This window comes from Odocoileus virginianus, chromosome 17, assembly GCF_023699985.2.
Source record: "Odocoileus virginianus isolate 20LAN1187 ecotype Illinois chromosome 17, Ovbor_1.2, whole genome shotgun sequence".
Taxonomy (NCBI): domain Eukaryota; kingdom Metazoa; phylum Chordata; class Mammalia; order Artiodactyla; family Cervidae; genus Odocoileus; species Odocoileus virginianus.
Genome location: NC_069690.1, coordinates 27,059,590 through 27,086,801, shown reverse-complemented (window position 1 = coordinate 27,086,801; position 27,212 = coordinate 27,059,590). Strand labels below are relative to the sequence as shown.

General features: G+C 51.0%; 1 protein-coding gene and 1 long non-coding RNA gene across 4 annotated transcripts in view; one reads left to right on the top strand and one right to left on the bottom strand.

Annotated features, from left to right (window-relative positions):
* NTN1 (netrin 1) overlaps positions 1-27,180 on the bottom strand; it is a 207,820-nt gene extending 180,640 nt beyond the window's left edge. Inside the window, exons 1-2 of one of the 3 annotated variants that reach the window (XM_070479088.1) lie at positions 26,592-27,180; positions 8,458-9,539 (exon numbers count right to left, since the gene is read on the bottom strand). In XM_070479088.1, coding sequence (XP_070335189.1) covers positions 8,458-9,472 — 1,015 coding nt within the window. In that variant the 5' untranslated portion in view covers positions 9,473-9,539; positions 26,592-27,180. Of the gene's footprint in view, positions 1-8,457; positions 9,540-9,979; positions 10,307-26,591 lie in introns of those variants that run through there. The other 2 variants (XM_070479086.1, XM_070479087.1) reach the window with 2 other exon arrangements.
* On the top strand, positions 19,141-22,093 carry LOC139038948 (uncharacterized). Its single transcript, XR_011492052.1, has 2 exons — positions 19,141-19,336; positions 21,454-22,093. It is a non-coding gene; the product is annotated as an uncharacterized lncRNA (long non-coding RNA).
* Positions 27,181-27,212: the final 32 nt, after the last annotated feature.

The following is a 27,212-nucleotide window of genomic DNA, read 5'->3' as shown; positions in this document are numbered from 1 at the left end:
CCAGCTCCTTCAAAGGTGACTATGGTCCTACAGAGCGTCTAACTTAAGTGTGGAGACTCTAGAATGTGTGAAAAATCATACATGATGACTAATACTCTCTATTATCTGCAGGCAGTAAAGAAGTGGGGGAAATCTAGAAAATCTAGCAATAACATGGCCAGGAAGGAGCATGAATGGCTCTCAACTAAAGCTGGACCCTGCAGAGAGGCTGGTATCTCACACGCCTTATACAGGCTAGTCCCAAACCGTCCACAGAGACTGAGTTCTAGAGCCTCCATCCAGGCTGGGTTGGGAGGATTCATTGATTATCAGGTGATATAGTGAACTTTCTGTCCCTCTTAGTGTTACTTTCTGCCTTTCAGGTTCTCACTGAACAAATGTACTTTGACCTCTAAAAAACCGCTCATCCTTCCCCTTTTTTTGGCAACACCAGACTGCATGCATTATCTTAAGTTCCCCAACCAGGGATCAAACCCGCAGCCCCTGCAGCGGAAGTATGTGTGCGTGTGTGTGTGTGTGTGTGTGTGTGTGTGTGCTCAGTCGCTTCAGCTGTGTCTAACTCTGCAACCCTATGGACTGTAACACACCAGGCTCCTCTGACCATGGGATTCTCCAGGCAAGAATACTGGAGCAGATTGCCATTTCTTCCTCCAGGGGATCTTCCCAACCCAGGGACTGAACTCGTGTCTCTTGCATCTCCTGCACTGACAGGTAGATTCTTTACCACTAGCGCTGCAGTGGAAGTGCAGAGTCTTAACCACTGGACTGCCAGTGGAAAGTCCCCACTCACCGCTTTAAATAACCCAGAGGCCTGGCATACCGACTGAGAAATCTTTCTTCTGTATCGTCTTTATATGCATAAAAGCACTGCAAGGGGATTACAGCCTCAGCACCGGCTAATACACTGACCCTAACGGCAAAAGGCTCAGGATCTCTAGGAATGACCCCAATAGAGGCAGAGGCAGTGTACACTTCTCCACTCCTTGGCAGCACTCCTGAACCACTGGTACACCTGTCTCCTTGCTGACACAGTACCTTGTTCCCTGAGGGCCCGTGGATGCATTGGCTAGAGACATCCAACACAAAGGAGGCTTGGAGCAGGCGCTTCAATGCTGGATGAGAAAGGCTCAGATGGAAAGCATCTCACATCTCATCCATCCCATGACCACAGTCCCTTCTCTCTGTCAGAGGGCAAAACTGGCACAAAAATAACAACGTCAGGGCTGAACACATACCCAGTCACAGACTCCCAGGAACTGGGGATGGAAAGGAAGTATCATCTCGAGAAGTAAAGAGCTGACCAGCTGATGGGTCTCTGCCTTCTGACCTGGGGGAAACTCACATTATACAATCATAAAACATTATGTCATTAAATCATTACATGTTATGTAAATCATATAACGTTCCAAGGCAAAGGAAAATCTAATTCCAAGTTTATAATAGGGCTACATTTTCTGGAATACAAATACAGAAATGCAACCTGGAACTCCCTATATGGTGCTATACACATCGAACAGGACTGAGACAACAGACAGACTGGCGGCGAACGGCCCTATGTCCAACGACTCTCACGGGCAGTTCCCTTATTCCAGGTGCTGTTCAGAACCATCCCTGGGAGCTGATTACAACAGAATGTGGCTTTTATATGATCAGCCTTTGAGACAAGTGCCACTGATACCCGCCCGCTCTCTGTGTCTGCAATGGCATCACTGAACAAGCCAAGATGAGCCCTGTCCACACTCGGGTTGGTTTGTGCAAAATCTCCCTGCTGGTGGCCAGGACATCTGGTTTTGAAAGGCTTCCGTTTCTCATGGCAATCTGATTCACTGACATAAAGCACATGTAATGCACAGAGTATGATGCCTGGCACTTAGTAGGGGTTTTCAGTCTGTCTTCAGCATGCAACCTGACACGCCCCTGGGACAGATACTTTAAACTCCCTGGCCACCTAAACCAAAGCTGCATCTTCCGAGGCTGCAGAGACCACAAGGGCTGAGGTGTGTCTCTTCAGAACGACAAGCAAAATGCTGTTGGCCACTCTGTAAGTATTAACCTTAAATCTTGAGCATTTCAAAAGCCCCCCGAGACCTCCGGTCTCCCACTAATGAAAGGCACTACAGAAACTCAAGGTATGATGATCACTTCTGAAAGGAAGCAAAAAAAATAAATAAATAAAAAATACTGGCTCACAAAATACCCGCACTACAGCATCAACAGATAAGACCGTTTTATAATCCATTTCCCTAGAGAGCCATTTATTTTGGTGAAGCCAGTGTGCATAGCAGACGCCGTAGAAGCCATCAAGATAACACGAATAACAACCCGGTGGACTTTTGAAGTGTAAACATAAAAGTCTATTAAGAATACAATGTTGGTTTAATCCCAAGACAAAAAATTTACTTAATGAAAAGCACAACTCATCTGCAGAAGGAAATTATCGATACCAGCTGTGAGCAGACAATGAGGGGGTTCCTTCCAGGGAACATCTGAATTGCAACCCACTGCCTTTCCAGTATTTACCCTGGACCTGAAGTCTCAAATACTTTTCCGAGGATCTCATTTTTCTACGGGAGGAGGAGGTCAGAGAGAAGTCTGGGCAGGGCGAAAGGACAGCTTGGCAAAGCCTTGGAAAGAAACAGACTCTCCCCAGAAGGTGTGTCTTGATTCGGCTCTGTCTCACTTCTCTGGGTCAGTGAGCAGCCTCTGGGCCCACCTCAGCAGTGACCCTCACTCCAGCTGCCAGGGGCCCAAAGCGATTAACAACAACTCCATGCCACTGACACACGTGCCCTGCATGTACCAGCACCCCGCCAGCGACCAGGATACACCATTCAACTCCCCTCTTTATTTTTAAGACTTTTCTTTTTGATGTGGACCATTTTTAAAGTCTTTATTGAATTTGTTACTATGTTTACTGTTTATATTGCTTCTGTTTTATGATTTTTTGGTCTTCTGGCTGCAAGGCATGTAGGGTCTTAGCTTCCCGAGCAGGTATCAAACCTGCACCCCCGGCATTGGAAGGTGAGGTCTTAACCACTGGACCACTAGGGAAGTCCCTAAACTCCCTTCTTTGATAACAATACTTCTTAGCCACGTCCTATTCTTTTTCCAATATGTTCCAGAGACGCAACCAGCTACTGCGCACTAGGGAGAAAGGAGAAGGCCTGGTTAAAAAAGGAATTTCTGATCACGAGCTCTGTTCCACCACCTCTGAGAGAGATCACGGGCCCTGAAATCAAAACTCAGCCATGAGCGACACCTATGCATGCTGAACACTCACACAAAGGTGTTTAAACACTCTGCAGTTACATTCCTAAAAGCTCCTGGCTCCCACGAGGCCTAAAGGCTAACATCAAAGACAACTTTTTATATACAATTTCATATGCAAGCATTCAAACATGTATGAACATAGTAAATATGATCTATGGCATCATATGACATACTATCACATTATACAACACAACCAGGGAACCACCTTTAATTCCAGCAAGAGGCAACAGGTTGTTCCAGCTATTGTCCTCCACATGCAGACCTCGCTTGATTGTACCGTGCTTTACTGAACTTTGTAGACATTGTGTTTCTTACAGGTTGAAGCAAGTCTACGGGCACTCCTCTGGGTCACATTTTGGTAATTCTTAGCAATTTCAAACTTTTTATTATTGTCTGTGTTACAGTAATCCATCATCAGTGATCTTTGATGTTACTACTATTAATATTAACATGACTCATGAAAGGCTCAGAGGATGGTTAGCATTTTTAGCAATGAAGTGTTTTTTTAATTTTATTGAAATATAGTTGATTTATGATGTGTTAATTTCTGCTGTGCAGCAATATGTTTCAGTTATACATATATATATATATATAATTTTGCAGATTCTTTTCCATTATGGCTCATCATAAGATATTGAATATAGCTTCCTGAAATGAAGTATTTTTATTAAATTGAGATATGTAGATTGCTATTTTTTAAGCCATAATGCTATTGCACACTTGATAAACTACAGTACAGTGTAAACAACTTTTACAGACACTGGGAAACTGAGAAATTCATGTGACTTGCTTTATCGCAACATCTGCTTGCGGTCTGTAAATGAACCTACACTATCTCTCTGAGTTCTGCCTGTACATGAACTGTTCATTCATCCAGCCATCCAGCCATTCATACATTCTATGGGAAGGCAGCACAGAAGATGCAGTAAAACAAAGCCTAAACGTCAGGCTGGAGACCCAGCTCCACCACCTACTAGCTATATGACTTTGGGTAAAGCCCTTACCCTAAGGTTATGGTTTATTACTCTGTGAAATAAGAACAATAATGCGGCCTAGTATTAGCTTAGTTACAAGCCTGATTAAATAACTAAATGTGAGTGTTGGGCAAAAAAAGCCTTCCAGGGTCAGTCATATAAAGATAATAATTATAATAAATGGTGGTGGTGGTGGTTAGTCGCTAAGTCATGCCCAACTCTTTGCAGCTCTATGGACTAGCCCGCTAGGTTCCTCTGTCCATGGGACTTCCCAGATAAGAAAACTGGAGTGGATTGCCAGTTCCTTCTTCAGGGGATCTTCCCAACCCAGGAAATGAACCCGTGTCTCCTGCATTGGCAGGTGGATTCTTTACCGCTGACCCACAGGGAAGCCCATGATAATTACTAGGACTATAAGAATATTCACTTATCTACAGCTATATACCAGACTGAGCAGCAGATCATTTTAGCCTTCTGATTTTGCAAGAGTTTTTATCGGGGCATTAGATTTCTCACAGCAACAGCCTCCACATAACCTCCCTCTCCTGCCAGGAATGACGGCAGGCCCAGAGCCACTTACAGCCTGAGGACCCCCTCCCAAAGCCATGTTTAAACAATTACAAGCTTTATGGTGCAGGTACCCATGACCATAGGAGGCCAGCCCAGCACAATGCTCATCTTGCAGAGACGTCTTTTGTGTGGGTTTTGGGTTTCAGCAGGGCAACGCCAAGCCAAGGTGTGAGTCGCAAAACAAGTTTTCATAAGTTCACCCTGTCACAAACCAGGCAGGGGTTCATGCTGACATCCCCGCAGTAAGATTAAACAGCATGCTTCATCAGGCACTAAACACTAACACAGCTCCGACGTCAGGGGGACACTGATTAAAACTGATGTCAATAATTTATGGAAACACAATATGGTCTTCAGATGCTCTTTTTTGAAAAAAAAAAAAAAAAAGGAAGGGGGGGAGGGTCTAGCAACCCAGGTGGTTTAAAACTGTTCATGCATTTTCTCTTGAATGTATACTCCCCCCAATGCATGGATGCTTCTTTACACGATGAATATAAATGCACATGTGTATAAGAGCATGTGAACACTGCTGATACATATGGGCGGAAGAAAGTATTTAGTTATTCCACGGAGAGCTGTCGAGGCTGTTAACATTATACACAGTCTTGTCTTTCATATTGTTTTGGGTTTTCTTTTCCGGAAGAAATCCAAAATTGCGTTTAAAATAAAACTGGACCTTATAAAAATTCACGTTTACTTCATAGAGAACTCAACCTTGAAACAACCCTGAAAAGAAAGCTGGACCAAAGAAAAACCTATAGGATATAATATTTTCTTGGCCCTATATAGAACTATTTAGAAAAATAATAATATCAATGTTTTCTTAAAGTTTTAGGATGAGCAGGCGGTGAGACAGTTAACTGAGGGAACGACGTCAGTTTATTATGTCATGTCTCATTATTTTAGAAAGGCAAAGACAGACAGTGATAATGTTTCATTTTTTAATCAAAACATTTTTAGAGTAGAAAATATAGTTATTTGCCTTAGCTGTAAATAATCTGGGTAGCCTAACTTTCTATGTCAACAGTGTGAAATTCACAAGATAGGATTATGTTGGGGGGGTGGATCTGAGCCGCTGATAGTACAAAAGTTAGCGTTTGAAGGATTTATTAATGCCTTTTCCTAGTACAGTGCCCTGCAGTGTCTCAGAACACCTGTCAAATACTAATTCATTCACGTATCTCCACTTCAGGGCCTTTTCATAAAAAGCTCGACCTTTAATTGTAAATCACTTCTAAATTGTCTTTGCTGGCTTTCTCTTTTGCGAAATGATGGAAAAATCACTAAGACTTCAATTAAGACTTTATGGGAACTTCAACCTGACATTCCCGAGGCTACATCTACAAGGTATCAGAACATCTATTCAAAAAGGAAACTATAAATAACTTTAACATCATTGAATTGGCTTGGCTTTTATGAGATGACTGAATAATTGGCAAGATTTAAAGATACTTTAACTACTGAGAATTAAAATAACTTCGGTGAAACCCAGAAAATATTGTCAGCCGATTATTTGTCATGTAGATTATGTACTTATTAGGCCTAATTAAACTTTTTGAACAAAAAGGCTTACTAATTACATTAGTTAATATGTTGATTGCTCAATTTGGCTTAAAAAAAAAAAACCCCCAATCAATCCAATTTGTGCACAGAGTTAGTGCTTTGGTCAAAAGACAAAATCCTCAACTATGGAGATTATTTCAAGCGCACGGCCACTGTTAAAACAATTGCGGGTTACTTCTCTATATACAAAGTGACGGAGAGCTGGAGATGGGTGGTATCGGAACAATACCACCACGGCTAAGAGGAATCTTCAAGCCAGGAAAATGTTACCATCATAGCCAGCTTATGTGCCTCCATGTATTCACTTGCGTGTTTTCCAATCAGGCCCTGCTGGTGACGATGAGACGTTATCTTTCATATGCACATACAAGCTAACACAGATAGCCAAACCCTGGGAGGCCTTTTAAATATCAATAAAGGGTTTTCACTCACAAAAGGAAGAAAAGAAAAGAGGAAAGGCGAGAAGAAAGAGAAGAGATGGGAAAAACCAACATTTCTGAAGGAATGGAGCAGATCAAAGGCGTTCTATTCTCAAAGACGACTAAGTCGGGGAGTGACCACTGTCTCACCACCAGAATTCTGAAAAGTCTCTTCCGACCAGCCAGCAGTGGCGTCCCTTACAGGAGGGGGAAGTACAATGAGGTCTGCAGAAGTGGACCCTTGGATGGAGTACAAAAATGGAGATCGGGCCATGCAACAGGAGAACCGCCCTCTGCAGATCAGGACGCCCGCCTGGGCCTCAGAGCCGACCAGGCTTCTCCAAAACATGTTTTCCATTCCGAGAAAGTCTGCATCCACAAGTCATGAGGCACAAACTATTCAACAACAACATGACACAATTAATCAGAACCAGACCTCAAGACGTGTGTTTGTGGGGTCCAGCAAACTTTGTAATGTGCCTCAGAGGCGGAGGCAACTGAAGAGACTCACACTGGCTGCGTGGAAGGGGGAGGAAATGACTCTATTTCACCCAAGGGCAGATGGCCGAACTAAATGATTTTCCTTAAAATAAAGCGCGGGATTTGTACCTGTACATCTCACACTGGAAGAGCTGAGTATGGTCTCCCTACCTACCTTTCCTCTACTTTTCTTCTTTTTCTCCTCCTGAGGAGAAACTGAGGGCTCAGAGTTTCTACAGCAGCAAGTTTCTACATACAGTTTCTGGCTGTATGATCCAGAAACAGAATGGATTTCTTCTTTTTTTTTTTTCAAGACTCATTTCAGACACAACAGTATCCACCAGTACAGGGTTTTGTGAGATTTCCCTTTCAGGACCTGAAACCCCATAAAATCAAGAATCTGGGCCCTTAGTTAATTCGTCGGAATTGTTTAATTTCACCCCAATACAGCCACCACCCCCCCACCATGCTAACAACAACAACGAAAATCTGGTACACTTCTTTTTTGGACCGGGACTGAATTAGTTTAAAATAATTAGTGAACTCTCTTTTGTAATCTGCAGATAATAATTAATTTAAATCACATCATTCTTTTGCTAGCCCAAACACGCTATCCAAAAGAAAAACTATATCTATTTTCAAACTGTAAGATAAATGGAGGACGCAGGAGTGACGTTCATCGTGCACCGAATTAGCCCCAAATTGCAAATCCCTTTGCCACCTCCCAAGGGATTTGTGGCCGTGGAGCTGGAACTTCCTGGGAACCGGGCCGGGGTCCCCAACTGCGAGACCAGCTGCTGCCCTGGGGCGGGGGCGGGGGGTGGGTGTGGATCCCAGAGTCCCGCCAAACCGAGGAGAAGGCAATCAGTGTCTGCCTTGGATCTGGGATTAGGGGGACTGACCGCTAAATTTTCCGCAAACCAAACAGCTTGTCTTAGCTCAGCGCACAGGAGGCCAACCCAATCGGCCATCGTCAGGCGCTCGAGTGGACCGGCTCTCCCGGCCCCACCGGCCCCACCGGCCCCACCGCCCAGGATCTCCCGGAACGCGCCTCCCACCGTCCCCACCACATCCACGCAGCGGGAAACGCTCAGGAACCCTCGATCGCTAGGCCCGGGAGCAGCCGCCCGGGTCCCCGCCCCGCCCGGGTCCGGCCCGCGTCCCCGTGGCGCCCCACTCACCCACGCACTCGTTGGCCTCGCGGGCGGTGGCGCGCTGCCAGGGCCGGTCGTAGTGGAAGGGCTTGCAGCGGTCACACTCCGGGCCGGCCGTGTTGTGCCTGCAGTCGCACACCAAGCTGTCGTCGCGGTCGCGCACGCAGCGGGCCGCGTGGCCGTTGCACTTGCAGCGGCCGCCCACCTGCAGGTCGGACACGGCGTAGAAGTACGAGTCGCGCGCCAGCTCCGAGTCGTCCTCGTTTTCGTCGCCGAACGTGTGCAGGCGGCTGAAAGCCACGCGGATGTCGGTGGCCGTAACCCAGTCCTGCAGCACCGGCGAGTTGTCGAAGTCGTGCGCCGATGGTCGCCCGTCCAGCGTGCTGAAGGCGATGAGGCCGCCAGAGAGTGGGCGCATGTCGGTGTGTGAGTCGGTGCACACGGCCTCTTGCTCGTTCTGTTTGGTGATGGGCGCGCGGTGCGGCCGGTTGTACATCTTGCGGCACTGCGTGGAGTAGAACTGAAAGGGCACCCACGTGCGCCCGTAGTCCATGGACTTGTAGATGGCCATGGACTCGGGCCGGGGCGAGCAGAACTGCAGGCTCACGTAGGTCACCTCGAACTTCTTGCCGAGCGACAGCGTGAGCGTGACGTTGTGCGGGAACTGCAGGTAGTTCTCCGACTGCCAGCACGTCAGGTTGTGCGGGTTGTTGAGATCGGTGAGGAAGGCGGGCGGGTGCGCCTTCTTGGGGTCCGACGCGTTGCAGAGGTGGCAGGAGCGCAGCCGTTCCTCGCCGCGCTCGCTCACCACGCAGTAGCGCGCCGGGGGCCGGCCGCAGGTGCTGGACACGCGCACGTCCTTGCCGAAGGCCGCGTTGACAAAGTCCGGGATGCAGCGGCGCGGGTGGCCGTTCTCGTCCGAGCAGGGGTCGGGCTGCGCCGCCTGGCCGGCGAACATGCTGAGCCCGGGCCCGCCGCGCGCCGCGCCCACCAGGCACGCCACGGCCGCCAGCGCCGCCAGCGCCTCCCACACTGCGCGCATCGTGCTGCGTCCAGCCTGCCCCGGCCCCGCCGCGCCGAGGAGTCGGTCCGCCCGCCGCAGAAGGCGCCTGCGGAGAGAGGGGAGCCGCGCTCAGCCAGCCTGCCCCGCGCCCTCCAACCCCGCGGCGGGGCGGCAAGCGGGGACGCGGGCGAGCGCCCGGCTTCCCCCGCACCGAACGCCCGCCTCGGTCCCCCGCGTCCCAGGGGCAGGCGAATCCGGGGATCCCCGGCCCCGCACTGCCCGCGCCTCCTTTTCCCCGCCGGCGGCGAGCTGGGGCCGCGGGCAATCTCTCGGTTTCCCCGCCACCGCCACGCCGCCCGAGGGTCCTGCCCGCGCCCGTCTGCTCGTCCGCCGCCGCCCCGCCCGCACCCCTCAATTCGGGCGCGGGACAACTCGTAGAGCCCCTGAGTTCGCACGGCCCGCGCCCCCTCCTCCAGCAGCCCGGGCTTCCCGCTCTGCTGGCCCAGATCGCACCCTCGGCCGGCGAGTCCGCGTTCGGGACTTTACCTCAGGAGAGGGCAAAAGAGAAAGAAAAGTTTGCCCGGCCCCGGCCGGGGAGCCCGCGCGCCGGACTGCGGAGAGCCTCTCGCTGGCTGCTAGCAGGCGCGTCCTGCCTCAGCGCGGGCTTGCCAGCTCCATGCCCGGCGCGGCCGCCGCTGCCCCAGCCCTGGCCCGGCCCGGCCCGGCCGCCGCCGCCTCTCCCGCCCGAATGACGACGCGGCCGCCCGGCTCCCGCCGCTGCCGCCGCGGTGCGAGTGCCGCCCAGCCCGCGCCCGGGGCGCACACACTCCCGCTGGCTGGCGCGCACTCACACACGCACGCACGCCCCCGAAGGCTCCGCCGCCGCCGCCGCCGCCACTCGCGCAGGGAGTGGGGGGCGGAGGGGAGCGCGGGGGCGGGGGGCGGGGCCGCCGGGCGGGGCGCCGGCCAATAACGTCGGCTGGCAGCCGCCGACTCCCGAGCCAAGTTTTCACCCCGGGAAAGAAGAAAGTTAAAGGGAAGCGGCCGGGGACCCGGAGAGAGCGAGGGTAGGAGCGGGTGGGAACCGGGGCGGCGGAGAAGGAGAAGCGGAGACAAAGGGAAGCGAGGAGAGCGCCCGGGGAAACCCCGGAGAGGGGGCTGGGCCCGGCGCGCACCCCGCGGAGGGAGGAGGGGCCGGCCGGGGACCGTCCGCGTCGCCCGGCTCCTCGCTGCCCCGGGAGCCCAGCAGGTTTCCGCCGGCCCCACGCCCCGGGGGAGCGCGCAGGCGAGGGAGAGGGGGCGATTTTTCTCCCTCCTGGTCCCGGGCAAACACATCTGTGTTTGTTTTCTTTGCTGAGCCGGGGTCGGGCCTTCTTCTAACCCAGCGTGATGGCCCTCGTGGCACCGCGTCCAGGGCCGTGCCCCGTGGGCAGACAGCCCGGAATCGTGAGAAAGAGGGAGCCTCTGCTGGCTCGCCCCTCCTACCCGCAGACCCTGGCATCTGGAGGCAAAGAGTGGCTCTTCCGTCCCCTCAGAGTTGTCACTATTCGGTGGGCCTGTCTGTAGAGAAAGCAGCCCCTTTCCTACCTGGGGAGTTGTGGTGGGCTGGAGGCTAAAGGGGGTCAAAACTAGACAGCACCTGGACACTGGCCAGCACCCCCCAGGCCTCGGGCTGGAGGTGGCTTAACCCTCACCAGATCCACCGGCAGCCTGATAAGGTGCTTCCCGGCTCAGGGTGCAAAGGTGCTGTAGCCCATACTATCTGCTAGGAACCCATAGCTGCTCTGCAGAGTTGGTGTGAAAGTCCATTTTGCAGATGAGGGAGGAAACAGTTCTCAGGAGGTGAAGAGACTTGCCTAAGATCTTACAGCCATAGAAAGCTGGCTCCTTCCTCTCCTCACATTCGTCAAACAGATCATCCCACCCAATTCTAGTCTAGTGGGACATCCTTGTGGCCACCCAGCTTCTTGCCTCCTTCTCTGCCACCTTAACTGAAGGGCTGAAGACAGTGACAGCAGCAGCCAAAGCACTTCAGGGGAAAGAATACACTGGGCTGAGAGTTTTGAACTGAACTGCCAGTTGTTAACTTTTAGATGAGTGAGCTGGTAACAGGCCTGGCTTGAAAACTTGGGATACTGGTTCTGGCCCAACAGCTGGCTTGCTGCATTAGCCCCATTGAGTGTCTCCTTTTGTCTTATTGGTATTTTCATAAACTCTGGGAGTCTAAGAAGGGGCCTCAGGGCTAGTCTGGCCCAGCTCAGTCTGTTTGGAAGAGTGCCTACCCCAGCCTCCCTGAGAGATGGCCACCCAAGCCAGCTCTTCTAGGGATGGAAGTTCACTGCAGCCCAAGGAAATAAATCCACTTCATTGCAGGACTGCCTGGATTTATCCTCTGCCCTGGGGTAGAATTTTAACTTTGTCTTCTTGTGCCGGGTACCACTCTCTGCACTGTTTGTTTATGCCATGGCAGAGGAGGATTTCAGGTGACTTACAAGGGTACTTAAAACAAGGCAAAATAACATAAATTAGAAAGTGAGGTGGAAGAAGATAAATGTTTCTTTTTTTCTGTTTAACCCCGTGGACTGTGAAATCTCAATGGCGTCCTGAAAGGCCACGTGGCGGTTTGGAGTTCCAACACCCTTTGGAGTCAGAGTGTGACCTAGGCAACTTTTGCATCTTTCTGTGCCTTGGTTTCTTCATTTATAAAAGGGGGACAATAAGCTCTACCTCATAGGGTTGTGAGCATCAGATGAGTTAACACATGTGAATGTTATAGCTTCTAATATGTGTACACAAATATTGTCGTTAGATCATCTCCATGGGTGTACTTTCATATACGTGTATATGTGACTGTACATAAAGCCAGGCACCCAAGTGGATGTAGACGTGTTAGTTGGTAGTATGACATTACTTGATCTTCATAGAAACTTTAAGTTATTTAAAGAAGAACATTTAATTACATGGAAAGATATTGGTGACATATTATAAAATAAAAAAAGCAAATTACAAAACACTATGCCCCCTCAAAAGGTACGCATGGTATCCTCTCATTTTTATTTTTTTAAAATATGCATAAAAGGACAACATTGATAATTGTGGGTATCTCTGGATAGTGAGGTTACAGGCGATTTTGGTTTATTTTTGCTTGCCTCTTCTTGATTGTGTATGATAAAATAAGGAGAGCTAAAAGAAAGAAAAACCACAAGGGAAGACAAAGCAGAGGTGGGAATAAAAGTAAAATGGCTCTGGGGCTGCCCTATTCACTTCCTGGGGGTGGGCCACAAATTTGTCCTGAAGCTTTTCCAAAGCCCAAGTGAAAAGGAGAGAATGTCAGTCACACAATTTCCAGTGCCTGTGAGATAAAAACAGACCTATTACTCAAAAGAATTACAACTATTCTTAGTACTAAAATCAGTCAGGAATTTGTCCTGGAGGGCCTCCTAAAGAGACCACAGTGTGAGGTAACGAGCAGACACCCTCAGCATCCCCAAACTTCACGGAAGATTTCTGTGATGGGCCATCATGTAAGCTGATAGCATCACACCAGAATGTGAGTCAAGAAGACGGCCTGACAAGGACGGGTCTGAAGAAGGCACGCCGGGCTACCCCACTCCCTTCCTACCCAACATGGTCTAGTTTGGAATATCTTTAAGACCAGATTGGCTAGGGCTCTGAAGACTTCCTTCGGCCATGTTGTTTCTGTCCCAGAGGTTTTTTAAAATAATCTATTTATTTGCTTGGCTGTGCTAGGTCTTCGTTGTGGCAGGCAGAAAAGCTCTAGTTCCCTGACCAGGGATCAAACCTGGGCCCTGTGCAGGGGAAGCGTGGAGTCTTAACCATCGGACTGCCAGGGAAGTCCCCCAGTTCTTTCAATGAGTTCTCACAGGACACTTTACTGACCACCCACCCTGTAGCCTCTCCTGACGTCCTCTTAATTTGTCAGTGTCCCTAAGCATACTGTCCTTTGAGGAAGCAAATGAAAAAAACAGATGTCCAAGTGTTGTGAGAGCCTCTCAAAGTGACAGTTATAAATACACACCCAAAAAGGCGTGTCAGGCTCTGAGCAATGGGATTCACAATACAAACTGATGTTCAGAACACCACAGTGAGTTTCTTGGGTGAGAAAACACATTCCCAGGTGTTTGGGCCAGGAATGCAGTCAGGGGGTGGAGTGGGGGGAGGAGGGCAGCACACCATTCTTGACACCTAGGCCTTACCTGGGAAGCCTGAGAATCACCCTAGGAAGATGAGAATGTGGAAGTTTCAGAAAACTTAGAAGTAGCCAGAATAGTGGTGGTAGTGGTGTTTAGTCACTAAGTCATGTCTGACTCTTTTGTGACCCCATGGACTGTAGCCCACCAGGCTCCTCTGTCCATGGGATTTCCCAGGCAGGAATACTGGAGTGGGTTGCCATCCTTCAGGGGATCTTCCTGACTCAGGGATCAAACCCATGTCTCCTTCATTGTCAGATGGATTCTTTAATGCTGAACCACCAAGGAACACCATACCCAGAATCAGAGGAAGAAAAGCAGGAGACTCAGGTGTCCTAGAAACCAGTGGGCAAGTTTCAAGCAAGGAGGAGTGTGAGCAGTGTCACATGCCTTCAAGGTCAAGATAAATCTGAAAGAGTCCTTTGGATTGAATGACAAGGAAGTCCTTGGTGACCTTGACTGGTAGTGGCAGAAGAGTGATGGGGACACAAGCCAGACCACCCCAGGTTATGGAGTGAATGGGAGGTGAGAAAGTGCAGATAGCCAGTGAAGACAAGTTTCCAGAAGTGTGAAAACAAGTGGCAGGAAAGAGATAGGGTGATTGGAAGGTGACATGGGATTGAAGGAAGCTTGAGATTTTTTATTGTTGTTTATAAGATAAGGCTATTTGAACGTGCCTAAATGTTGATAGGAAGGAGAAGAAGGAGGTTGAAGACAGATAAAACTAGCCTCGTAAAAGGGGTGGTCAGGTGGTCTGAAAGCGTCTCTTGTTTCAAAGACATAAGAAGTAACGCCACCTGCTGAGAGCAAGGGAGCAGATTTGGAAAGGCAGGAAGTCTTGATTGGGTCATTAATGAGAAGGGGACAATGCAGGCCGGTCAGAATTCAAAGACCTATTGAAGTTGGTGACCATCCAGGAGAAAGAATGCCACCCAGGAAAGTCATGCCCCAGCAATGCTCAGTGGCCACTGTATAGACCTGGGGAAAGCAGAATAACCCGATTAATCCATAGTTGAAGGTTGTTGTTTTTTTTTTTTCCCCAGGAGGTGGGGCAGAGGGACAAAGGGAAGAAGTTGGCTGATGTGATGGACAACAGAAACAAAACTCAAGAGAAAAGGTAGTGAAGACAGGCCACCAATGGCAGAGGAAACAGAAGGGCCAGGATCTATAGCTGTGCTGGTGGCTCAGACATTAAAAAAAAAAGTCTGTCTGCAATGCAGGAGACCTGGGTTTGATCCCTGGGTTGGGAAGATCCCCTGGAGAAGGAATTGGCAACTCACTCCAGTATTCTTACCTGGAGAATTCCATGGACAGAGGAGCCTTGTGGGCTACAGTCCATGGGGTCACAGAGTCGGACAAAACTGAGCAACTAACACGTTCACTTTTCAAGACAGTAACCAGGGGACTTTCCTGGTGGTCCAGTGGCTGAGACTCTATGCTCCCAAGGCAGGGGGTACAGGTTCGATCTCTGGTCGGGGAACTAGATCCCACAGGCCACAACCAAGAATTCAAATGCTGAAACTAAAAGATCCTGCATGCCACAGCTAAGACTCGGTATGGACAAATAAATAGTAATCACACATGGCTCATTTCATTTCAATTTGAATGAGCTACAATGCATTAAAATTTAAAGCTCAGTTCCTCTGTTGCCCTGAATTGGAGAGAGAGCATCGATAAAGAACACTTCTATCACCATAGAAAGTTCTATTGGACAGAGCTGGTCTGGAGGCTCAGGAAGATAGATGACATGAGTTAGGAATAACTGAGGAGACCATGGCCTAAAACTGGATGCCTACAGCAAGAATTTCAGAGGTGGAATAGCTCTAGGTGATGACAAGGCCCACAGAGGATGAGGTGGGTTTCTGCTGGGAAGCCGAGAAAGTGAATGGAGATGAAGAAGGTGACCAGACAGGCTGTCCACCCAGGGATGGAAGATCCTCAGGACTGGCGCCAGGGCTCGCTGACCCAAATGCTGCTGCGCAAACTGAGCAGGACCCTGTAGGGCTCCTGGGCATGGGACCCTTTCTGTTCAGCCTCTGACCTTCCAAAGGGCAGGTTCACCTAGTTGCTAAGCAAGGAAGGGGGGGAATGCAGAGACAAGGGGGGAGCAGTCAAGAAACAGTAGAAGCCTTGGGAGAGGATCCTGGTTCCACCTCAAGGGATGCACAGAACAATAGCTTTGAGCTTTTCTGCAGAACTAAAACCCCCAACAAATGGAAGATGAGGAAGCATTCACTTGAGGAAGCATTCTTCAGAGACGATTAGGAGATCAGCTGAGGCCAGATGAAAGGAATCCAGGTTCTGTACACAGCCTGATTATATCAGCAACCCCACCCTTGAACCATTGCTATAAAACTCACCAAATTCCAGTAGGTCAGGACACAGTTTTTGAAGGGCACGAACCCACTGTGTCCCACTTTGCCTAGCAAAGCAATAAAGCTATCCCCTTGTGGAAAGAAAAGTGAAAGTGTTAGTCACTCAGTTGTGTCGGACTCTTTGTGACCCCATGGACTGCAGCCCACCAGGCTTCTCTGTCCATGGAATTCTCCAGGCAAGAATACTGGAGAATTTCCTCCTCCGGGGATCTTCCCACTCCAGGCATTGAACCAAGGTCTCCTGCATTGCAGGCAGACTCTTTACTGACTGAGCCACCAGGGGATCCCCTTTTACTTCACCCAAAACTCTTGTCTCCGAGATTCAACGTGGCACCAGTGCACAGAGGCTGAGCTTTTGGCATCAATGTTTTCAAAGAAAGAGAAGAGTAACCTGGGTAGGGAGGAGTCAGCATGGACGAGATGTGGATGGGGGAACAGCTGTGTGGTTCTGGCCTTAGAGGAGCAGGGGTTTGCTGTCAGTTTCATGAAGATCACAACAATGGAGATTGAGGAGGACAAGAGCTCCCCCTGCCTGGGTGCTGGGTGCCTCTGGTGTGGACAAGAACAGCTCCTCTGAACAGGGTGAGTGGGGCCTGGGGGAGGGCCAGACTTGGGGGTCAGCATGAAGGTGGGGTGAGAGGAGCAACCAGAGAACAGGGTGAGGATGCAGGGAGGGAACATCCCATAATGGGAGCGGGGTGCTCAGGCCAGTGGTTCACAAGGCAGGACGACAGGAAAAGAGGGCCTCGGAGAAACGAGATGACCCAAGGGACCTTCACCTTGGGCATGACTGAGGGTTTTACTTTTGAAGTCAAACATTTATATAACGTTTGCCGTGTGCCAAGTCCTCTTCTGAGCACTCTGTCAGTCATGAACTCATAATCCTTGTAAGAATCTTATGAGATGGGGTAGTCCTAGCTCCATCTTACAGAGACTTGGGAAAGTTGCTGAAGCTCATATCACTGATGAGTAGAAGAGCAAGAATTTGAACTGAAATGGTCTGGTTGCAGGGTTCAGAGTTCTTAGTCGCACCTGTGGGCAAGACGGGATTGGTTGACGTTACCTGACACAAATGGGTCTTGGCTGTGTCTAGACAAGAGAAGGGGTCCAGGTGGACCAGAAGTTTGAGCTGTGACCTGGCTTGACTGTGCTTCTGAGCACGTCCGGTCCAGTTAAGAGAACACACATTAAATGAAGTGGTTTCCATAGACTGGAAATTATAGCAGTGGAGGATTTTGATGCGGTTACCTGGCCTCCCCAGAAGAGTCAGTGGGGTCTGAATTGATTGTGTTACTTTTGGAAACAGAAAGAACTTGACTCAAACAAACCTTGATTCCAACTCACTTCATTGTGTGACCCTGAGCAAGTTGCTTCACCCGTCAAGTTGGAAACCCATTGGTTTTCTCCCAGCAAAATGGGGACCATCACACTTACCTTATCAAGTGATTAAAAATGCACCTGTAAAAGGAAAGAAGCTGGCAGAATGAGTATATGACAGTTGAGGGTGTTTGGGGTTTGTTTGTTTTTTAACTATTCATAATCCTCAGATCACTCACCCTGGAAGAAGTTAGGGGCCTCCTCTCATTTTGAAGCTTTGAGAGCCCAGCTCACCTGGTCAGCCTCGTGGAGACACTCAAGGGATCACAGGCCCCTGGACTTGACACCAGGAGATCTGACTGTTCTGGAAAGAGTGTGGGAGGGCACGTGGGTCTAGAGTGTAGGTTTCCCTGAGTTTGTCCGGGCCTCAGTGCTGTCGATCAGCTTCTTCAGTTGCCCACCCCTACTGCCGGCTTCTTGGCTGAGGATTCCGGAGTTGGGCAAAGAAGCCCATACAAACCCCAAACCCGCCAAATCCCTTAATCTACTGGAGCTCTTTGAAGGGGTGAAAACCGCCTGTGGATAAGGGGAACCAGCAGATGTAATTTATTCTCATTTGCAAAAAAAAGCTTTTGACAGGTCCCACCCTGAATGCTATTACAATGAAGAAAATGGGTCACCGTCTGGGGAAGCTTTGTCAAGGGTGGAAGTCTGGCTGTGAAGGAAGGAAACAAAGGGTGCACATAAAAGAACGGTTCTCTGGGGAGGGGGAAAATTATGGGGAACCTCTGGACCTAGAGCTGGTGCTCAGCTCACTGAATACCCACACACAGTCTGAAGGAGGGGATCCCCTCGCAGGTAGAGGTGACACTAGAGCAACATCAGGCAGAAGAAGATAAACTGGAGGATCTTTAGAAGTTGTCTGAATGGTTCATGGGACACAGACAGGTTCAGCAGAAGGTGATGTGTTGGGGACAAAATCATCTGAAGGACTCGTTTAAAGGGTGAAAGATTATCAAATACACTTGAAAAATACTATTTTCGGACTGTAGTACAAACTCCTTCCTTAAGATAAGTACTCCATGGAGGTGCTATTGGCATTTGGGGCCAAACAGTTCTTCTCTGGGCAGAGCAGTCCTGTGTCCACTACAGGATGTCAGTGTCCCTGACTCCTGTCTACTAAAAGCTTCTAGGTCCCACTCCCCACATACGCACGTCACTGTGACAACTGACAAATGGGTCCTCTCATTTATAAGTCCCCCTAGAAAAGCCCCCACTCCAATCCCATCCTGATCCACTTGAAATTTAGCTAAGGGTCTTCCTAAGGCCTAAAAAGATAAGAGAACTGGAAATAAAAACAAAATGCATTTGGGTTTAGGTTCTTCTTCTGGGAAGTTCTAGTCATCACATCTCAAAATGATTGCGATAAGTGCTAGAAACACAAAGCAGAGGACGGGGGCACAGTGGCAGGAGAGGAGGTGGATTTTAGACAAGGTACTTGGGGTGGGAGAGGCTCTGAGAGGGATCCAGTAGAGCTAAGTGAAGAAGGGAGCTGGGGGGATATGCTGGTGGCAGGGGGACAGTGGGAGTGTGCATTCCAGTGGGAGGAAACGGCAAGTGCAAAGGTCCTGAGGCAGAGCTTGACTTGTGTAAGGAACACGAGCAAGGGGCTTGGTGAGCAAGATGGGAGTGCTGGGAGGTGAGCTCAAAGAAGTCGCCATGCAGGCCAGAAAACACAGGGCTTTGCAGATTTTGAGAAGGAATTTGAGCACTCAGTGATGAATTCTGGGTACCTCCAAGGCTTTGGAGGCTCTTCCCATGACTCTTCATATCATAATGCTTCCCTGACTAATCCATCAACTTCTCGAGAGAGGAATTGGGTCTTTACTGTTTAAATCCCCAGGGTTTAACAGATTGCCCACACAGGATGGGAATGTACTACAAACTCACTAAAATCAATCAAAGCCCAACATTATGGACAAGTGATGTCACCAACTGAGGTAGGTTGAAAAATGTCCTCCACCCCAACCCTCAGAGATATCTGTGTTAATTCCTGGAATCTGTGAATGTTACCTTATGTGGCAGAAAATGAGTTTCAGCAGATGTGATGAAGGTAAAGGATCCTGAGATGGGAAGATCATCCTGGATTATCTGAGTGGGCCCTAAATGCCATCATGTGTCCTTATAAGAGGGAGGGTGGGGGAGATCCAACAAAATAGAAAAGGGAAGGCAAAGACAGAGGCAGGAATCAGAGTGATGTGGCCACAAGCCAAGGAATATTGGCAGCTACCAGAAGCTGAAAGAGACAAGGAACTGATTCTCCTCCAGAGCCTCTGTAGAAAGCACAGCCCTTGGTTTTAGTCCAGTGACACTGATTTCAAATTTCTGGCCTCCAGAATTGCAAGAAAATAAATTGCTGTTGTTTTAAGCCTCCAAATTTGTGGGAATTTGGTACAGTAGCCATCAGAACTAATACACCACCAAATAGTAGAAATGCCAGGGTTCAGCAGGTCCCTTGCAAATCTTATGAAGCAAGCTTGGGGTAAATGAAAGGAACAAAAAGAGGGAGCATTAACACTCTGGCTTTGGAATGTTTCTGAAGTCTTCCTTTGGGTCTTCTTATGGGCTGTGTGGCCATATCCCCCTGTTCCTTACTTCCTGTAATGCTGAGTTCAGGGCCTCCAACATTAACTTGCCAGGTGCCTGCCAGGTGCTCCCTCTTTCTGGAGGCCAGGGTCTCAACATCCTTTACGATTCAAAACACAGTTCAGAAACAAGTTAATAGTCTCCTGGGCCTTTGAGAGAAAAGTCACCATGATATCCAGGGATTTCAGTTTGCATGGAGGCCAGAACTCTTCACTTGGAAGTGTTTATGAGGTCAGGCATCTTCTGTTCTTCCAGGACCACAGAGAATCACAGATCAGGACCCTAGGGGAATAGGTGACTGGGGGACAGTGACAGGCTGAGAAGTGACCACTGATGGGAGTATCCATTCCAGCCACCACCCAGGGATCAGGGCAGGTCTTGCAACCACCCAGCTTTCCAAGGGCATTACTGTCTGAGAACCCAGAGGAGCTAGGAAAGTATAGGAGCAGCCCTTAGCATCCATTGAGTCAGGGCTCCCCTTTAACAATGAGGAGACTGAGGCAGGGAGGCTGAGTGAATTGCCCAGAAGCTGATGTTCCGGGAGATGGCTTCAGAATGACTCCTTGGAATGGCTGTGGGTCACCCATTCAACCACACCTAGGGAATACCTGCTATATTCAATTCTGCTAAATTAGGTGGAGGAAAAAAATCATGATTCTGGAGGGGCAAATGATTACATAAAAAGTTTCTATGCTTCGAAAAGTAAGCTTCAGTTAACTGCAAAAATCAATTACGTGGAACACCTTATGTTCCCCAAATGTCAGTAAAATGAGGTATTATGGGTCTACACATCACACGAGGGGAAGACTTAGGGGACCAATTCCAAGAGGTGGTGCGAGATGAAAACAGCCATGGACCATTGACTCCAAATAGATTGAATAAGTGCGTGGATAATAAGGTATTAAGGGAAAGTAGGAGTGGGGGGGAGGGGGACCTCTCCCTCACTGATGCTACCATCAGGCAGGGGGTACCACTGTGCTAGCCCCCCCCCCCCAGAATGATGCCAGAAACTAGTCACAAGGCTGGATGGACGTGACCTAGCCTAGGGAGCTACCTCTTTGTCTCTGGCTGAGCACCCTGTTTATGGGGCCTCCCAGGAGTCCCAGACCTCTGGGACTGGAGGGACCTGGGACGCCTGGGTTTGCCAGGAGCTGCATGGGTGGGCAGCAGGATAGTACAGGCCTGGATCATGCTCCAGGCATACACACTTCCTGATCTTCACACCTCTGCGACCGTGGGTACCAAGGACTGAATGACTTGGTACCCTCCCCCAAATTCATTTGAAGAGCCAATCCCCAACACAGTAGTATTTGGAGCTGGGGCCTTTGTGAGTGACTAACACAACACTAGGTCTTGAAGGTGGAGCCCTCGTGATAGGATTAGTGCCCTTATAAATGAGACATGAAACTAATAGAATGTGACATATCCATTATATCTAAATTTTTAAAATTAAATTAATTGTTTTTTAAAGACACATGAGGAACAAGACCTTTCTCTCTACCATATGAGGACACAGCTGTCTGCAAACCAGGAAGAGAGCCCTCACCAGTTACCGAATCAGCCAGCACCTTTATCTTGGACTTCCCAGCCTCCAGAACCATGAGAAATGAACATCTGCTGTCCCAGTTGCCCAGTCTATGGTGTTCTGTTAGAGCGGCCTGGACTGACAGTGGGCAAATCATTTCATCTCTCTGAGCATCAACTTCATCTTCTGAAAAATGTGGATGGTGTTATCATTTGTCCCCTTCCTTTTTTCCTTCCTCCCTCCATTCCTTCCATAGATATCAGGAGTATAGAGTAAAAAAAGGCATGTACAAAAGATCCTGAGATGTCCGAAGTCTGAAGCCCTAAAGAAATATAATTTTAATAATGTCATGTGGAACCAGCTAACCCAGTGCCTCTACCATCACCATGGTTACCACAAGGATGCTACCCTCTTGAGAGGATGACAAACTGCCTCAAGGAACAGAAACTCATATACAGGACAGTGCCCCTAGCACTGCAGAAAGACTGGACTTTGGTGTTAATAATGCATGTCAATAATCCTTTCCTAATTACCAATTAATAGTCACAATAAGTCAACAAGCATGAATAATAAGTATCAATCAAAAGTATCTGATTCAGCTTGGCATCAAGGTAGATCTGTCAAGAGTGGAGCCTCAGAGCAGCAACCACAGTCGTAAACACAACCATAATCACAGCCACAGCCGGAATCACAATCACAACCATTGTCACAACCACAGTCATAATCATGATCATCATGGCAGCTCACACTTATAGAATGCTGCACTCACTGCCAGGCCTGGTCTGGGAATGGGTCTGCTGGATTTCAGCCAGGAAGCTTGTTGAGGCAAGGGCGGTGGTGAAGAGGCTGGAAGGGAATTTGTGAGAAGTTTCTCTTCTTGGAGAAGAGAGGCAGGGGGAGGGTAAGGCAGACCTTAAGCCCCATGACTGGGGGCAGCATCATTCTTGCTCACTAGTATTTGCCCAACACCCAGCACAGAGCTTGGCACATACTAGGCACTCAAAAAAATGTTTACTAGGGACTTCCCTGGAGGTCCAGTGGGTAAGACACCATGCTTCCACTGCAGGGGGCACAGGTTCCATTCCTGGTTGGGAAACTAAGATCCCACATGCCATGTGGGATGGCGTGGCCAAAAAATAGAAAAAACAACAAAAGCAAACATAAAAAAATTTTTTTAATGTTTTCTAAATGAACGGCAAGGGGCCTGGCCAGGATGTCCCTAGGGAAGGAGCAGAAGTTTCCTGGTGTCCAGGAGCACATCTGGGCTTGAAGTTAGTGAATCAAATTCTGTTTCCCTGGGTCTTTGATTCCAAGTAACTTCACGTGCTTGAAGACCATTCACGCTGTAGGTCACATTGGCCTTGCTTGGAGAACTGGATAATCCTGGCATCATCAACATCTCCTAACCTATGACACAGGCACGCATGTACACACACATGTCTCCAGGCTGCAGAGTGGAAGCCTGCCCTTTTCAGCAGGAACCAAGGACCCTCCCTGGGCTGGGTGCCCTCACCCCAGATCCAAAGGGCTCAGGAGGCAGCTGCCTTCTGCCTGGGCCCCCTCCACTAGGATCTGATTTTCTCATCATCTGGATAGTCTCAGCAACTCACAGCAAAGGGATGAACCAGCCTGACCTTTCTGGAGGTTTGTTTAAAGCAGAACAATGTTTGTCTTGTCCAAACACTATGAATTACTCCAGAGAATCCTGCCCAGTTTTACAATCCGCAGCTACAAACGGCTTACATAAATAGGGATTCGTCCCCTCCCCATTCCCCCTCTGTTCCTAACAGCTTCTCCCCACATCCCAACTTCCCTCCACTCTTCCAGGCCTCCCCCTGTGCCCCCTCACCCTTCCTCTCTTCTGAGCCCCAGCCTGGTGAAGGGCAGGTGTCCGTGGTTCCAGGCGACAGCTCGCACCTGGGTTATTGCTGGCACAGATCCCGCCGGTGGGCTGCTCTCCCCGGCGTGGGCCAGGTTTGCCTGACTCGCAGGGAGGGGAGGTGGGGGCACCCTCTGGGCACATTTGTACTGTCTGTGTGGGGCCTGCACAGAGTTAGGTCCAGCTGGAAAAGTGTGTTGGGAAGAGGAGGCCCCTAGGTTTGGGGGCAAAACACCCAGTCACCCTGCAACCCACTTGGACCATTCCTTGTCTGACAGGATGCTCAGCACCCCCACAGCTGCTGCTTCATAGGCTGCACATTCAGGGGATCTGAGGTTTCTTCTTAGAAGTGCACCCCACCCACTGCAGGCCTCCAATGGTGGTGGGTAACAGTAAATGTTCTGCCCATCGAATCAGGGCCACAAAAAGCAAGAAGAGCCCATGGTCCCACTAGGGAACGGACTGCTGGGGAAAGATCTCAATTTGGGCTGGGCTTCCCTAAGTATTGTTTCACTCCCACATGCACTGAAAAGCTTTGGGGAGCTTGTTTAAAATGTAGATTTCTGGGGACTTCCCTGGTGGTACAGTGGCTAAAACACTGCCTTCCCAATGCAGGGGACCAGGGTTTGATCCCTGGGCAGGAAACTAGACCCCACATGCCATAACTAAGAGTTTGCATGTTGCAACTAAAGATCCTTTGAGCCCCAACTGGAAAAAAAAAAAAAAAAAGATTTCTGGGCCTCTCCCCGGGCTAGAGAAGCCTGGAGGGTTGAGGGGAGGAGATGACGTTCAGGTCTGAGATTCACCTCCCTGCATGAAATCCTCTCCAGGCAAGTCCCCGGATTAACTGGCTGGATGACACCCGCCAGCCAACCACTTTGAGTCTCAGTTTCCTCATCTGTACAAACCCCGAGAATCTTTAAAAGGCCCCTTCCAGCTCTTAGAATGTGGTTTCAACGAAAACTGGCTACCAGAACCCAGAAGCAGCAAGGCTGGATGGAAGCAGCAGGAGAAAAAAATCAAGGGAGTCCTTAAACTCTGAGGTGTTGGTGAAGACTTGGGGAGTTGCCGGGGAGGGTGCTGCTGGTTGGGGGTGTGAGTGGTATGTGGACTCCTTCCACCGAGGGCCCCACGCTTGGAGCCAAGTGTGACCTCATTTCATCCTTGTTTTGCAGGCAAGGAAACTGAGACTCAGAAGGGAGGAGGGACTTCTGCTCGGAAGTTGGTGAGTGGCGGGGATTCCATCACCGACACACCCTGGAACACCCATCTGGCCATTCCAGAAACACCCCTTCCAGCCAGCTAGTTCCCTTGTTCCAGCCTCTCCGCGGAGCACGGGTGTGTGTGTGTGTGTGTGTGTGATGTGATTTAATCGCTCAGTCTTGTCAGACTCTGTGACCCCATTGACTGTAGCCCACCAGGCTCCTCTGTCCAGGGAATTCTCCAGGCAAGAATAGGGTAGAGGCCTGCCATTTCCCCCTCTAGGGGATCTTCCCCACCCAGAGATCCAGCGCGGGTCTCCTGCATTATAGAAAGATTCTTTACCGTCTAGCCACCAGGGAAGCCTATCGCACCTTAGGGATAGAGCTCCTTCTCTTCCCCCAACGGGAGGGTGCCACTGGGCGGGAGGGCCCTGGGCCAAATCTGTCCCACGAAGTGGATGCTCGGTGAGCCTCCAAGGCAGGAAAATCAAGTGCCTGGAGCTTCACCCTGGAGAGAGCTAAGCCGGTCTTACCCACCCCCGAGCTCCGCAGCCGGGCTGGGGGCGCCCTCGGGGCGAGGTCGTCCCGGTTAGGGCTGGGGCTGCAGCGCGCGATCCTCCTTCGCCCGAGGACAGGGAGCGCTGCCAAGGAGAGGCCCCAGCTTTCAGAGCCCGCAGACCGTTCGTGCCCAACACTCGGGGCGACCCGAGGTCAGAAGATAAAGCCGCCGCCACTCTCTCCACTGATGCTCCGGGGTACACCCTGAGCTGGCAGGAATGGCGAGCCGGAGGCCGCGAAGGGCACGCTGTCACCTCCCCAGCCCCGCTGCTGGCAAAGACCTGGTGTCGCGGGAAGTCGGGATCGAACGTCTGGTGCGGGTCGGGACAGTATCAGCGCGCCCTGCCTCTACGATCTCTGAGTGTGTACTGGGATCGCATTTCCACTTTGGAGATCCAGAAGCTTACCGAGCGACCGCGGGCAGCCGCGCGGGGCTTGTACTCCCCAGCCCAGCTCCAAAGTCCGCGCCTCGGATTAGCTGCGCCTCCCTTCCAGTTCAGCATTTGATTTTCTAATCAAGCTCTTTGTCCCCTGCGGCCTGAACCCGAGCCCCTAGCTTCCCCATTTCCCCTCAGGCCCCGCCTGGGTCTCGCTCTCGCCCGACTTTCCCGTCGAAGGCAGTCGAGTGAGTGATTCGGGAACCGAGGCCGAGGCCGGCGGGTCCGCGGCGCGGGCCGGGCTGTATGGAAATGGCCCGAGGAGCCGGCGGGCGCGGCGGCGATTTATTCTGGGAGTGACAGCCCCTTTGAGCGCTCAGCGAATGGCATTTTCTGTCTGTGAAAGCCTTTCTTCCCACCTCTGTTCAGATTAGCCCGGGGGATGAATGCGCCCATTATCCAGCCCGCTGACCATTCTGAAACGCCAAATTAATTACTAAGCACTGAATCAGGCGCCGGGGCCGGGGCACCGGGAGGTGTGAAAATAGCGAGCGACTGGAGCTGGGGAAGGCGAGGGGCGCAGCGCCGAGAGGCCGGGCGGGGTGGCCTGGGGCGCGGGCGCGGGCGCGGCGGGTCTGGGGGCGGGCTTGGCCGGCCGCCGAGCGTGACCTGCCGGCGTGACCGGGCGCGACCGCGGGGCGAGCGGGCTGCCGGGGCCCCGAGCGGGCGGCAAGGCGCGGAGCCGGGTGGCGGCTCCCGCGGGTTGGGCTAGCCAGGGGTGCGGCCGGAGCGCGCCAAGTGAGCGGGGCGCGGGGCCGAGGCTGGAGCGTGCGCGGGGCGCCGGTGCCTCCCGGGCATCACCGCCCGGGACAGCTGCCCCCAGACGGCCCCAGTCCGCGGGCGCCCCGCCGTCCCCTCCCAGGCGCTCGCCGCTCCAGCTGCCCTCCGAGGCCTTCAAACTTGCGCGCCGCCCGGCCACCACGACCCCCGGCTCGAGCTCCCCGAGAGCGGGGCCGCCCGGAGGCCGCCTCCCCGGGCCCGGATTCCGGTTCGGCGGACCGCACTTACCTCCCGAGGCGCCGGGCGGGAGAGGGAGGCGAGCTCTCGGCGGCTCCCGCTGGAGTGCGCTGGGCGCAGGGAGCGCGCGCCTTTAAGACTCTTCCCCGAGACTCCGCCAGGTGGTGTCAGGCCGGCCGGGCCCTCTCGGCTCGGCACCCCCGCGGCCACCCTGCTCCCCAGCCCGCCCCGGGCGGAACCCGGCCGCTCGCTCCCCCCTCGGCGCCCCGCCGAGCCCGCGCCAGCGGAGTGGAGCCCGAAGCTCGGGGGGACAGGATGGGCGGTGATTTGGGGACACACGGATGCTCAAGAGGAAGGTATCCATCCTACCCACTCTAGCTTAGGCGGATGGAGGAATTTCTCTTTGGCCGGATGCTGGGGGTGGGGGAAGAAGAGGCCAGGATCGAGAAGTCTAGTCCGAGGACGTGGGGTTCGGTCCTCACTGTCATCACCCCGGGACGCGCCTGAAGTCCGCGCTAAACTGGTCCTCTCGTCCTTGATTCAAGATGGCGAGTGACACGCCTCCCCCAGTCACCGCTGACATGACCGAAGCGTTAGAGAACTGTCGCCAGTTAAAACTGGGGCTATAGGAGATTCACACTTCCGAAACAAAAGTTTTAGAGGACCCATGGG